This window comes from Poecile atricapillus, chromosome Z (assembly GCF_030490865.1).
Source record: "Poecile atricapillus isolate bPoeAtr1 chromosome Z, bPoeAtr1.hap1, whole genome shotgun sequence".
NCBI classification, from domain to species: Eukaryota; Metazoa; Chordata; class Aves; order Passeriformes; family Paridae; genus Poecile; species Poecile atricapillus.
Window position 1 is genome coordinate 85,598,377 of NC_081289.1, and position 15,416 is coordinate 85,613,792.

The window sequence follows — 15,416 nt, forward strand, 5'->3', positions numbered from 1 at the left end:
CTTTTTCTGCCACTGAACCCCTCTAGGTGTTCTCCAGCTTCACAGGACAGACATGGGGTGCCTATCTGCACTTAAAAGATTAAGTTTCAGTATTTCTTTAATTCCAATCCAGGGATGGGTAACAATCTCAGAGATGAATTTCCTCACAGAGCACTTGAAAAACATAGTTTGAGAAACAAGTTTTTCCATGCTCACTACTGCAAATGAGGCAAAGTACCAAAGTATATGTGGCATAGCATACTGTCACAGGTTAATGTCTATATATACTGTCAGTTAAGTATAAAGAGCAAGAGGACAATATAGAAGGAATCACACCATCCTGAACCCAGTAAAGACAGTTACTGCAACTTCAGTTAAGTTCTTTGTATAGCCTAATCAACAATGGAACAGAAACTGGGAAGGGAGTAATATAAGCTCTATAAGCCATACTCCACTATGCAAGTCTTTTCATATCAGAGAAAACTACATCAGATCCAGGTGGATCTTGGAATTCTGAAAATGAAAAGAAACCATGAGACCAGTTTTGAGAAATTCTAAAGTCTGCATGTTTTTTCTCTACAAAATATTGGTAGCAACAAGGTCACAAATCTGGAATGCATACTTATACATGGTAAATAAGCATTAACTGTTCACGAACTGTATTGGTGATGGCATTTATGCACTCATTTCTTTTTTGCAGAAAAAAAAAAAAGAAAACAATGAAACATCCCAGGCATAAGGGAAAGACCCCATTTGGAAACTCATTGACAGAATGTTGCAAGTTCTTCCTTCAGAAAACCATTACAGCTGCTTTAGTTCTTCCTACCTGTGTTTATTCTGGAATTCCATGTAGATATCCAGGTAGCAATAGTATTTCCAATGGTCATATAATACTGAATTTCAAGCAATTACACAAAGAGGCTTTATTCCATAAAAACAGGAAGATGTCACATGCATGAAATAAATAACTATGCTTACAAATAGAATTTCTGAATATTTTCAAAGAAATTCTGTTCCTAATACACAGAAATGTGTATTAATACAAATCCCCACATGCATCATCATCATACACAGTGCCAACATTTTCATACATGGACCTCAGATGTCAAATCAGGGCTTGGAGCAGTTTAAGGCAGGCATTGGTTGCATATAATCTCTTGTAAAAACACAACCTCTTAGATCTCTGTCGTTTCAAAATTCATACTTTTTAATCGTTCTTCAAGCACATCAGAATCTTCATCACTGTCTGCACTACTGAAATTTGTATCAAAATCCAGCTCATCCTTCAATTTACTGCTCTCTTGGCCATTTTTAGAAGTCTCACTCTCAATTCTGTCTTGTCCTTTATCAATCCTGTAGAAAACAAAAGGGATGTTATTACCACCCACTTCTGGAACTAAAACAGAAATGGGACAGGGGATAGAATATCCTCCTGACATTCCATCCCAATACAGAATGGAAGATGGCAGGAGGTTGTAAGAAGGAAGAGAGGGGCAACAAAAGTCCCTAAAGTTACTTCACACTAAATAGGAGGAACATAAAACACAATAAAGTATGCATTAAAAACTACTGAGTACAGAAGAGACTGTAAAGAAAGAAAAATAAAATTTGAACAGCTTGACCAAGTAAGCAACTGCTGGATTGTTGTCACAAACTAGTGAATTAATATTTTGTGTATCATGCTCAATAAAGAGAGAATGCCAGTAAAGAAGTCAAAAGCCAGCTAAATATATTGTGGTAACTGTGCTCAGTATCAGTCCTTGTTTAGTCAGTCCTTTTGTTCACTAGTAACTGAATTATCAAGTGGCAGACAAAGTGTAAACAGCCAAGTGGTTTGTGTATATTTTACGATGCTCTACACCAAGACCTGTTTTGAAGTGCTTTTTTCTTAAGAAGATACACAATTTACCCGTTGGTGTTAAAATGTCTTATGCAAGTGGGATGTTTTTTGGCTCAGCCCCACTAACATCAATAAACATTTCACCACTAGTTTCATCTGAACAAAGCAAAGAAAACAACTCCTACTGACTTAGGTTGGGATTATTGAGAATATGCATAAAGTACAACAACTCCTTGGCAGTTTCCAAGCAAGGCTTATTACAATGGGAATTATCAGTACAGGACTGAAACTATGTCCCCTATGAGCTACTTACGGAATTACTATTTCTTCTTGCTTCCCACATTTAGCACAAATTTCTAGTTTACCAGCACATGGTCGACAAATGATATGATAAGGATCTTTTACAGTCTTCTGAAGGCACTTCACACTGTGAAAAGAAAAAAAAACATGAGTAAAAAAATATTGTGAACACTTACTAACATTCTGTGTTCAGATACAATACACAAATATACAAAAGAGGAACAAATACTCCACAAAAGAGGAACAACACATTTTAGGCTGGTTTCAAATGAAACGGTATTTTATCAAGTAGCATTATCAAAATCATTGCAGTTCACACTTCCCCCATACTTTTCTCAGGAAGAATTACTAAAACAAGTACCAAAAAAGAAATATTAGATCAAGAATTTTATATTTAAGTTGAGAAAAGAAACATTTCCATTCATTTCACTAGGTAGTTTTTATTTTAGAAGTTGCATAACCTCTGGTTTAATGATAAAAGTAGCATATGGTATAAAAAAGTACATGGACTTTACAAATAAAAAGCTTTCAGTTCAAACACTGCAATGACTTCCTCTTGAACTTCTCAGAGTATAAACTAGTCAGTGCTAGACTTTGTTTTCTGTGAACACAAGGCTGCATGGAACAGGCTTCTCAACAAATAAATCCTCAATCTAATAAGGCAGAGGGCATGGGCTATTCTTTTTGAAAATACGATAAAATCCTGTAGACTTAGCAATTTCAAAAATTCTGTGGATTAACATTCAGCTGACATTTCTAAAGCCTTGTATATCTGGAAAACATAACCCAGAACAATATACCTTATGTAATGCTACTGTCTTGAAAGTAGTTTTCTTGGTTCTCATGCCCTCAAAAGTTCTTCCCAAACTTGTTCATACTAAACAGGGGGACTACCAATGTGAGGCAAATTTATATACTTTTTAAAAATTAGCTTACCTTCTAATAATTAAATGCTCAAAATACACGTAAGGTACAGAAAACTTGTGGTTGTACTAACACTCATAATCTTAAAGATGTTAAAAAAATAAAAATAAGTTGAGGTACAGAGAAGTTCTCCATTCCCATCTTTTGTGATAGAAAGAATTATTTTTCTTTCTTTTCTTTTCTTCTTTTTTAACTGTCACATTTTTAATGTTTATTAAGCTTTTCCTTCACCCAGAAGCTTCATCTGTTGAAAATTTTCACAATCTTGTAATCTCAGAACAGTGGCTCACCCAGCCATTGTACTGCTAGCCTAGAAATCATGACCTGTAAAGCCAGAATACTCTGAAGCACAGTTTCCTCGTTCAAAAATATGAGGGAGAACATAACATATTCTGTTACAAGCTGCTGTTCTACAGTGCCACTTTTTCTACTTCCAGTGCTTCCATGATTTACATGGGAATTCTGCCTGCTTTTTTCCCTTTGGGAAAAAAAAAACAGGATGCACATAGACATTTGAGAAAGAGCTAAAAAACTACAAAATCCAACTTTGTGGTGCACAAAATGTGTATTTTTTATTCAGCAAGCCTTTTACACAATAAGGTATTTTTTACACAAAAGGGCAAAACATATCACAAATACCAAAATGCAAGCTACTGTGACAAACCTGGGTCTCTTGTGCACCACAACCCAGTTGTGAGTTTCTCCGAGTTCAATGTTTCATTGCTGGAGCACTCTGTGTCTGATAGCACAGGAGGGTAAGGACTCCTGCAACTGAGCAAATAAGAAGGAAGCAGAGAGCACCTCCTTCAGAAAACTAAAATAATTTTTATATATGTGATAGGCTGAAATATTTATCATCTTTGTTGTACAGTTATACAAAACCAGATATACCTATATACATATATATTCTGTATATGCAATACAGAACTCTGTGCAAACAATGCCAGCATTTACTATTTAGGATCATTATTTCCTACAGAAAAGGAGCAAACGTGCTAAGAGGTAATGAAATGCATTTATTGCAAACATTACCAAAGCACAGAAGTCGAGAGATGTGCAGATCTCTCTAATACAGACATGAAACAAGACCTTAGAAAATTGTGTTACAACAAGGTCAGGTTTGACTTTTTGTTCAGGAGGACACACTGATGGTCTTGGAAACTTACAGGTCCACAGTTCAACCAGTTTTAACAGCAGAGAGAAGCAGTTGCTTTTCATCTGTGTCTTCATCCCAAAAGCTTAAGATAAAAGACTTATGAATTAGAAAATTAACATTGCCTTTATGTTGTCATTGCAGACTCCACATTTGAAAAACGTTGCATGATAGCAGCTTCTTCTTGTGAGTTTCCAAAGCCAGAATATTTTCCCAAAGCTCACAATCTACACAATCAAAAATTAAGAAAAAGTATCTTCACTCACCATTTTTTAGGTTTTGTCAGTAGTTTGTACTTTCTGAATTTTACTCGCCACTCCAAGATACCTTTGCAGTGCTGACACACTCCATCATGAAGCTTAGCATTTATTTTCTGAATAAGTAAAAAAAAAATAAAAATTGAAGATTACCTACAGTCAAGAGTAAAATCTTGCTTAGAAAGATTTATTATATAATTTATACAGTACTATAAATATGTTTGCTTGATATTAACATTAAGCCTTTTGTATACATTTGTCTAGAAATTTTATTCAATAGAAAGAGTATCTTGAGGTTAAAGACTAGATGATGATGATGATTGACAATGATTTTAATGTTCTTAATAGTGGTACTTCTTTTTGTTATTATATTGTTGATAATTGATTACTGTAGGTATTTTATTCTTTTCAACTCTAGACATTTTACAAAATGGATTTAAGGAGAGATAAGCCCTGAAATACACAGGTTTTGTCCAAAGAATTTACAAGATTTAGCACTTAACTTACTATTGCTCAAGCTATCGCTATACTGCATAGTTTAAATAGTCTCAGGATTTCTCCTCAGATAACAATAAAGTAGAATCCACACACTATATGCAGTCAAATTATTCAGTCTCTCTTTAATCCTAGCCTTCCTTTATGAGAAACAGTTTTCCTCTCTGCACCTAAGATAAAATCTTTAAAATGGCAATTTAAACCATGCTATATTTTTGAGACAATGAAAAATTTACCTTAATATCTCCTACAACATTTTGTGTTTAGCTTTCTCAGAAATATAAAATATCAATTGGCCAGCAGTATTTGCACAAGAGACATTATTCTGAGATGGGAAACAGTACCAAACCACACTCTTACCTTAAATAACAAGCTATGACCTTGTACGCTCAATCTAATTTTATTTCTTCTCTATTTAAGAATGCCAGCAGTACTGTTGTCTACCACATGGGTGTTCATATTCATTCAGAAATTTAAAAGCAAAAATTTAATGGTTTAAAAAGGCATAATAAAAAATGTATTCTTTCACATAGCTTAAAAATGGCTACCAAATCAACATTGCATTAATAAAACCACATCTACTTCTTAGCATACCTAGAAGGACTGATTCTGAATTAATCTGGATTAAAATTTATGTTATTCTTTCACAAGTGAACAGGACAAAAAAGTTATTCTATGAACACAGCATCCTCTGAAGTAATTTCCCGCTTTTGTGACCCCCCCAAGAGCTTCTTACTATTCCACAAAGCTCTACTTCAATACATAAGACCAAAAAGCCAAGCTTTAAAAGGACAGCATCTTATTCTATTTCAAAAAATGCATATGGCAGAGGAGATGCTACTTTCAAGTGAAACTATACTCTGGGACTAGTGTTCCATTGTCTCCTTTTTTATTAAACTTACACATCCAGTATGAGTTTTTCTGTGGTGTGGTTAACTGAACATGTGGTGCTTTCTGGCTGTTTCAGTTAAAAGAAAATTATTTTCTAAATCATCAAATACAGACTCAGCATATTAAGAAGCCAACCAAGCAATGTTGTGCATACTGCTTGAATACTGAATACAGAAAGCTGTGGTTCTGATGCATTATGAGTATATTTTCAAAAATATACAAACAATTGCTTAATGTGCAAAACTTCACAGAGAAGAAAATCATCAGTAAGCTCCCAGCAGATGTCTGTTAAAGGCAGTTCAGTACCCCACAATTCAATATCTTGCAATTCAAACTGCTCTGAGCAGTACCTGTGTTCAGTCTTTCAAAATTCATGCAGTTCAAAGACAAGCCTTGTTTTCATCACTTGACCAGCACAAAGTAAGGCGCCAAGCACTAGCCCACATGAGCTTCCAACAACAACCTGCCTGAACTTCCCACGGTTCCCCCTTGCTGCCCCGACTCGCACTGATTGGAAATGCGGGAGGGCAGTAAGATACAAACAGTGTAATTTGTTTTTCCAGGTAGAGATACATTTTTGTTAACAGCTAGTTCTAGTGTTGCTACGGCAGAAACCAGAGAATGTAAAAAAGACTGCAGTAGCTTAAACTGAAGGCATATGGTTGTCTTTCCAAAGAAGCAGTTTGCTTCCTGGATGAAAAGGACAGTGTTTCCCTTAACACACCCTGACATCAGGCTGGAGCTGGGGTCAGGAGCCGTGCCACAGAGAGATGCAGGGGAAGGCTCAGCAATGCCTAAGGCACCTGGGATGCAAGAGCCTGTGCTCAGGACTGCACGCTCTGAAGAATGAAACAGAAACTACTTCAGAAACCTCTCATCTGAAGCAAATCCAAAGTTCAACAAACAGGCAGTCTATTACAAATTCTGCTAAATATTTGCTATGGAACAAGGAAATATGCATCATTATTATTCATGGAGCTTTATAAAGCTCTTCCCCACCCCAATACCCTTATCATCTGGCTCCTAAGTACACCACAATCACATGGTGATGCATTTAATTTTTCTTTTTCTTTTTCCAATCAAACTGAAACACTGACCACCCCAAAAGCTGAAGATGCCAGAGAGGAAGGGGCACTGCAGCAGGGCACAGGCAATCCAGGAGGTTTCTAGCATGCACTGACGACAGCTGCCTTCTCTGAGTGATAGAAGAGCCAACAAGGAGAGGTGCCATGCTGAATTTTGTTCTCACCAACAAGGAAGGGCTGGTGAATGTGAAGCTCAAGGGCAGCCTGGGCTGCAGTGATCATGAAGTGGTGGATTTTAAGGTCCTTGGGGCAGTGAGGAGAATGGGAAGAAGATCACTACCCTGGACTACAAGACAGCAGACTTTGGCACCTTCAAGGAACTCCTTTGAAGAGCACCATGGGATAGAACTGTGGAGGAAAGATTGGCCTAAAAGAGCTGGATGATATTGAAGAGTTGACTCCTTCAGGTTCAAGTGCAATGCATCCCTACAAAGAGAAAATCCAGAAAGAAAATTGAGAGGCCTGCATGGATGGACAAGGAGCTCCTGGAGAAACTTAAACAGGTAGCTTTCAGAGGGTGTAAGCAGGGAAAAGCAGTATGGGAGGAATACAGGGAAACTGTCCAAAAAGTCCAAAGGGAGATGGTTAAGAAAGCCAAAGCACAGGCAGAAATAAATCTTGCAAAGGACATCAAGGATAAGGAAGAAAAGGTTCTTTAGGTATGGCAGTGATCAAAGACAGACTCGGGAAAAGATGTGTCCTTTCAAGGGGGGATACAGGATACAGAAGACCTGTTTACCCAGGACATGGAGAAGGCATTTAGACAGTGGGATTGAGCGCACCCTCAGAAAGGCTGCCAATGACACCAATCTGTATGATGTGATCAACACACTGGAGGGAAGGGATGCTGTACAGGTAGGAACCTGGACAGATTTGAGAGGTGAAACTGTACAAATCTCATGAAGTTCAACAAAGCCAAGAGCAAGGTCCTGGTTGTGGCAACCCAAGCACAAATACAAGGTTGGTGGAGAACGGACAGAAAATACTCTTAGGAAAACGATTTTGTGTTTTGGTGGATGAGAAGCTCAACCTGAGCTGACAGTGTGTGCTTGCAGCCCATAAATCTGGCCAGCAGGGCAAGGGAGGTGATTCTGCCCCTTCACATTGCTCTTGTGAGACACCACACAAACATTCAGCTCTGGGATTCCCAACACAAGAAAGACATGGACTTGTTGGGACAAGTCCAAAGAAGGGCCACTAAGTAGATCACAGGACTATAGCACCTCTCCTATGAAGGCAGGCTGAGAGTTGGAGCTGTTCAGCCTAGAGAAGAGAGGCTCTGGGCAGACCTTAGAACACCTCTCCGTACCAAAGGGGTACAGGAGAGCTGGAGAGGGACTTTTTGTAAAAGGATGTAGTCACAGGCCAAGGGGGAATGGCTTCAAACTGAAATATTGCAGGTTTAAATCAGATCTTAAGAAAAAAATTCTTTACTGTCAGAGTGGTGAGACACTGGAATAGGTTCCCCAGTAAAGCTGTGGATGCCCCCCCATTGGCAAGGTTCAAGGCCACTTGATGAGACTGTGAGCACCCTGGTCTAGAGGTCTGCTCATGACTGGGGGTTTGGAACTAAATGAACTTTAAGGTCCCTTTCAACCCAAACCTTTATATGATTCTATCACCCCATTTACGTGTGTCAAAAATCACTTTAAGCATCCTGATCCAGGCATAAAGAAGCCTGGACTTTTCAACATGTTAAGACCACAAATCTTACACAGCTACTCAAAACGAAATCACATTGCATCTGCTTAGAAAGTCACAAAGTGGAAGAAAGACAACAGCTTTGAAGTTCTAATTTCCTCTTTCTAAGATGTACGTATACAACATCTTCCTCCTCTTCAGCAATTTTCTGTATTTTTTACTCAATTTTGATAACTCAAGTATGGGGCATTGTAATTAATCATTGACTCAGTACATCTAATCAAAGAGATGCTAAGACTCTACAACCCTATCAGGCAGCTGGTTTAGAAAATCAATAGAGAATGATGGATTGATGTAAAGAAAGCTGAGAGTTTAACTTGTGTTTTAGATTTATTTTGGTCAGAAAAAAAAAGTCATGATATTTAAATGCTGCCATTACTAAAACAGGTTGCTAATTGCTGTGTTCTTTTACACTTAATTCAGCATCTCCTCTGACCATAAAGACCCACAAAACATCTCTTTCAAAAGCAATGAAGACTTGAAGAAGTAAAGAAAGCTGTCCCTAATGAAAGATTTCAATAGTCTGTTTTTTCAGATTTTTGAAATTGCTAAAAAAAAACATGTGAGAGAAGTTCTGATAATAAACCAGAGACAAACTTTTTTTGTTTCTCAGTTCCCAGTCAAAATGGGGAAGCAATTATTAAAATCCAATAAATCCCTCTGGTGCTTACCTTTCCTATTAATATTTACTTTTTAATATATTTTGTATATTAATTAAACTTTCACAAATTGTATTTTATTTCTTTTGCCCATTTAATAGCTTGGTTTCCTTTAAGGGTATTAAAAAACCCAACAACCCACAAGAAACCCTGAAAAAGGCTCATAAACTTCATTATTCTTTTCCAACTTTTCTACATAGCTTTTATGCAGGTAGGCTGTCACACACAAATAGGAAGTAGTGATTGAAATTAATTTCTTGGTGTGAAATTAATTTCTTGGTGTGAAAACTACTCCAACGTGTTAGATTAAGTTTCTGTTGTGGTGGTTTCTCTGTGGTTTTCTTTATGTTTACTTCCATGTTTCAGTAAATAGCTCTCTCTTTAGCATACTTTGCTCCAAGGACAAGTGCAACTCATCCAGTGCTTACAGTATGTCTATATATTCTCCAGGGAAATTACAGTTATGCAATACAAACACACCTAAGCAGTCTTAGGGTATGAGGCCACAAAATATGCCATGTACATGCTATATGCACAGTCAGTGTACGTCAGTACACTAATGAACCAACATCCTCTGCTCATGTAACCTAATATTAGATCACCTAACAACTTGCCAAAAGCAGTTCAGAATGTATTAAACGAATGCACCTACACCTACTAACTTGGCACACAAAATAATCCCTAGCTAAAACTAGCATTAAAGCATTCACAGGTAAGATGTAATGACAGGGCTTCAAAGAAGCTTCACCATCTGTTTGTAATCTTCTAATTATGAGTGAATCTATGGGTATTTTTATTTCCTCTACTAAAAGCAGATGCCTGCTACAGAGCACACATCAGTGGTCTATTCTGCTGTAAATGAGTGTAATGCTAATGCCACCCATAAACTTCCTGGTCAGAAACACAGGTGACTCTGCTTCAATCAGCAAGGACTAATGCAGCACAAGGATGAATGCAGCACATGGATGAATGCAAGATTTTCTGAACTGAACTGAGAAAAACAAAACTCCACAGGACCTCCATTGCATGACTGTAAAGCAGTTAGAGTAGGTCAGTGCAGACTGACAAATGTGAAACTGATGCCAGATTTCAGGGTTCCAATATACATTACACAGGCTGAAATTGTCCCCCCCAGTTATTGAATCAGCATTACTTGACATTCCTTTTTCTACAGATATTTTCTCATCAAGTGTATTTCAAAATTTAAGCAACCTATGGAGATAGCATTTAAGTGAGCACTGAAGGACTCTCGTCATCTCCCCCAGAAAGAATGGAAAATACACAAAGACACATAAACACACACACACCAGAAACATTTCCTGCACTCACCCACACATTCTTTCTCTCACTATCTGCCCCACCTCCAGAGACGGGTTAGTCCTGAGCAGATGTTATATTTGCTCCTGTCCTCCCTACATGAAGGGCTACAACCCAAGACTGAATGTACTTCTGAACCCAGAGTGACAGCAGTGGCTAGAGAGTAGACTTCAGCCTACCAAGCTACTCTACATTGTAGCAAGAACATTATCTAAAAAAACTGCAATACAGTTATCTAACATTTCCAGTCAGCCACTGGTTTATCTTTATCTCCCTTCTGCGCTTCAAAATATGGTTACTGACTCAGCATTTAAGCTCTATATTCAGTTGTTCCCTTTCTATTGCTCTCCCACAGTCTCAACCAGTGTTTCCACTAAAACAAGTGATTTATCCATGCACCTAGCTGAAAAAGTAACTGACATTAATACTGTGGTAAAGCTGAGGTTCAGAGGTAATAACCCCTAAAGTTTAGGGAAATGTGGATTATCATCTTAGATGTACTTAATGAAAGGAGAGAAATGTAGAAACAAATCAGTCATTTGAGTGTAAATACGAATCACTTTGTGGTTTACCATCTTACTACAATGGGATTCTAGATGTTCTCATTAAATTATATTTGCTTTCATTTCTAGAACTACTGCAGCTTCCACAAAGACTTATGTAATATACTTTACATAAAATGTATATTCATATAACATAATGTATATTCCTCAGCTTGGTGCTGCAAAGAGCTATTCTGGAATATACCACGTAATGCAAACACCCATAAACAATTCCAAGATTCAATAACTAACAAGACTGCATCTTACCCTGCCCTGGCTACTCCTTCTTCAGGTCATCCTAAGATGCAAACTTTTCCAGCACTGTTATAGACTGTTCCCCAAATACAGTAGAGAGGCAGTGTATTTTGTTGCAAGGATGTTTCACCACAATAAGCCTATCTCAGACCAATGCTCTAGTAATGCTGTAGTAAAGACTGATCATTAGAGCAAAGACAGATGGATCTTCTAGCATGTTCTCAGGTAATCAGATCTGTGGCCTTTAAGATTAGAAAATGGATTACATGGTCAGTGTCAGACAAAGAGCACAAAACATTTCAAAAAAACAACAAACCAACTGGATAATGACTGCCAGCAGAGAAAACTCAAAATACTATTAGATCGATTTCCTCTGCAGATACTGCTTCACTGAGAGAAATAGCAATAACACTATAATTAACTACCTCAACTCCACCCACTGTACAACCTGAATCTATGGTAGTAAATGTTCAGCGTTGCTAATGCAGTGTACAATCAGGATTCAAATTTTCAGCTGATAAGCATTTTTCAGCCTTTCAAGATAATATTCCATTGGACAGTGTACAACAGTAGACAGGCCAAATACAAAACCTCCCATATGTTTAACAGCGATTTACAGGAGATCCACCCGCTTTGAGAAGCTTTAAGCATTCTTTTGATTTACTGAAGTAATGAGAGGTAGAAAAGAGTAAGCTCCACTCCTGTATCAGTCTCTGTGGTAGAACTGATTTCTTCCTTTTCCTCATCACACATTGAACATCCATGACACATCTGATCATCCAGGACTATAAAAGACAGAGATGCAAAACTGACAGTACTCAGCATAGTCCATATCTAAACTATGACATTATTCACCACTTATTCTTTGCTAGTCCAACTTCTTTAAAATTTCAAACAGCAGAAATGGGGCTAATCATCATTATAATGACCCCTGTGTATCCCTGTCCCGGTTCTGGCCAAGCCAGGGTTAATTTTTCCAGGCTAGGACACTAAGGTAATTCTATACCACCTCACATCATTTTCCAAGAATGGGGGGAGGCATCCCTTCCAGGTCAAATAGCATGGTGTGGTCTGGTACTGCCAGGGGTCCCACAAAGTGAAGGCTTGTGTGTGAATCATCTCTTCTACACTCTGCTGTTACTGTTTGCTTTCTTATTTCATTTGCTGTTTCCAGTAAATTGTCCTTATCTGAACCTGTGATCTTTGCCTTTTGTGCCTCCAGTTCTCTTCTCTGAGGCTGTGCAGGGAGAGAGGTAGGGCGAGGGGTGGGTGAGTGAGTGATGCATGGTTTAGAGTGTTTCAGTTGGAACTGGGGAATATAATTCCTAAAACATGGCAATACCTTAGGACTTGAATTTGTACATGACAGTATGCCCTAAGAAAAAGGAATGAATCCTTTGCTCTTACCTAACATTACCTAACTTTATCTAACCCCAGAACAGGAAATGTGTTCTTCAGGATGCTACTGCCACACGCTCAGCCCTCTTCATGAGCCAGCAGGTATAGAGATAAAAGAAATAATTTGCTTGAAATAGAAATAAAATAAAACACAAGTTGATGTCCACAGCAAATCTTGGCTATATAGTAAAAATACATATATTTATTTGAGTGCATGATATTGTGTAGCCAGAGCTATAGGACATAAATTATTCTCAAAGGGAAGAAATACAGAAAAACAGCCATGTGGGTGACTTGATCTTCTCAAGTGGCCCGGCTAGCTCAGTGATGAGGTTTCTCTTCACTCGAGTTTCGAGCCAGCATATGTTTGTGGGGTTCACTGATTTTCTTCAAGAATTCAAGTCTATAGAGCGAGTAAAGAAATCGGAGGGGGACTCTCTCTCTGGTTTGCATTCCACAGTTAATTTCTGTGAAGGGGAATCCAAAGGACAAGACACCAAGGATTTGGGGTCTGGGGGGTTTCTTTTAACAGGGTTTCTCGGAGGGTGGGAACATCAGAGAAAGAACCAATTATTTTTCTCAGTTAGTACATCTTACAAACTTTCTACAAATCAAGGTTACACACACCAAGATAAGAAATAACAGACACCAACTTCTTCAAATGCCCACAAAGGTGTAGGAGTATTCTCCACAGAGGGGCAGAAGGGGAGAGAGGGGGGGCTTGGTTTCCTGGCAACACAGGGGGGAAAGAAAGGGAAGGTAAGCATGCCCTCCCAGCTTCCATAGCTCAGAGGCATTCTGGGACAGGAAAAACAGAGTTACAAACTTCCGTGTTGGAAAGAAGGGTCTCTCTTCTCCCAACCCCGTGCTTTCCTGGGCTAAAGAAACTTCAAGCAGCTGGAAATGCCAGCACGGTCTTCTCTTTACTCTATCCGGCCTCTCACCGTGGAGCTGAGGAGAGAAACTTCAGTAACCATGGTAACTTGACGCCAGGTAAACAATTAGGAGAAAGAGAAGCTGGGGAGGGGGGGGGAGGAAATCACAACTAAAAGATGGGAAAAAATACATTTCAAGCTATCAACTACAACATGTGGGTATTAAAGTGATTATTTCGGTTACAAAACTGATACCAGAATTCAGTTTCTCTTTGAAAACTTTTCTGACAGACCAGCTCTCTACTGGTTATTTTTTTGTGTGTGTGTATGTTTCTACCCAGACATAAAACACTCTTCTATCAGAGGTCATTCAGTGACTCACACAACAAATAATACTGCTTAGAATCCCAGGAAAGCAGCCTGTTCAACTTGCAGAACCAGTCCTAAAAAAAATCTCAAAACCTAGCAAAAACAAACTGACAAAAAACCCAAACTTCCCTCATTGGCATCAAGGCTTTAACTCACTAGTTTTTCCCTTCCTCCCAGCTCTTTTTGACAACCCAGTCAGGGATACTGATATGACAGCAATAGCACCAGATAAACTCTCCCAGATTATTCATCCTCTGTTTTGCTTTAGTCACCTTCTTGGTTCAGCCTGCAAGATGAAACATCCCACTTTGGTGTTGTTACTGTTCAGACACACCGTGTGTTCTTCAGTCCCTTCCACATAATATATTATCAAAGCTACAAGCACAGATCTTATTTCAAGAATATATGGTAGACCATTTCCCTTTGCCCGCTTAGAATCAAAAAAAGACAAAACAGTCTTCTGAAACAGAGTGAAGATGACAACTTTTGTAGCAAAAGTGTTGATAGACTAGCTGAAGACACCTATCTAACTAACCAGAAGAGCCCCCTTTTTTAAAAAAAAATAAATTAAAGTACACATGAAAGTTATCTCAAAAGTACGCAGATTAAAGCTGGTTATTTATGTGTGATGGGGGAAAATTGTTCAAACTAAGCTCTCAAAACATCAAGATTTCTGAGTTATGACCACATAATCACCAACCTTGAGAAGGCTTTTCAAGAAGTCATGAGTAATACGCCATAGAACATTTAATTACTGCACTTACTGCACAAATGCAAGCACTTTATTTCAGTTCTCTCTTAATAATTCTTTGGCTTAACTTAGTTCCTTTTATGTGATAAGTATGATTGAAGTTTCACACTATGCATTTGCTTACAGTGACAACTGTCTGAAAGGTCTACGATTCTCCTTCAGCAGCGCTGTGCCTGGAGCGGGTGGACCCGGGCCAGAGCTGTCCCTATTGTTCAAACCGTGCCTCGGCATGCCCTGCCGCCTGACCTCGTTTGCCATCCCGAAGGCTTTTAGGACCTCACAAGGACCAGGGCATGGCTTCAGGGGCCGGAGGGGAACCTGCCCCTGCCTTCGGCAAGAAAGCTTTCCCGCCGCTCCGGCCTCAGGCGCTGCGTGGCCCGCAGAGGGGCGGCCTCTGGCGCCGGGAGAGCTGCGCGCCCCCCGGGCCGGCCCGGGCCCGCTCCCGCCTACCTTTCGCCGGGCGCTGGTGTCGTACTTGTCGTTCTTGAAGGCGCGCGCGTTCTGGTGGCGCTGGGGCCGCGTGCGCGACACGTTCCCCCTCTCCGAGCTCATCGCCGGCCGGCGCCGCCTGCCCCGGAACCGCTCCCCGGGCCCGCCCGCGCTGGGCGGTGCCGCCGCGGCTGCG

The 15,416-nt window shown here is 39.3% G+C and overlaps 1 protein-coding gene across 5 annotated transcripts; it reads right to left on the reverse strand.

Annotated features, from left to right (window-relative positions):
* Positions 1-887: 887 nt before the first annotated feature.
* Positions 888-15,386, reverse strand: CZH9orf85 (chromosome Z C9orf85 homolog). Of its 5 annotated transcripts, none has more exons than XM_058826569.1 (4): positions 15,242-15,386; positions 4,463-4,569; positions 2,133-2,246; positions 888-1,332 (listed from the first exon to the last, which is right to left on the reverse strand). In XM_058826569.1, the coding sequence occupies exons 1-4, from the start codon at positions 15,341-15,343 to the stop codon at positions 1,155-1,157; spliced, it is 501 nt and encodes a 166-aa protein (XP_058682552.1). In that variant the 5' UTR covers positions 15,344-15,386; the 3' UTR covers positions 888-1,154. The 5 variants fall into 5 exon arrangements, 3 of the variants coding, with proteins under 3 accessions (XP_058682552.1, XP_058682554.1, XP_058682555.1); XM_058826571.1 differs by lacking the exon at positions 888-1,332 and adding an exon at positions 3,708-3,814 and having other exon boundaries at positions 2,132-2,246; XR_009276105.1 differs by lacking the exon at positions 888-1,332 and adding an exon at positions 4,076-4,281.
* Between the last annotated feature and the right edge of the window lie 30 nt (positions 15,387-15,416).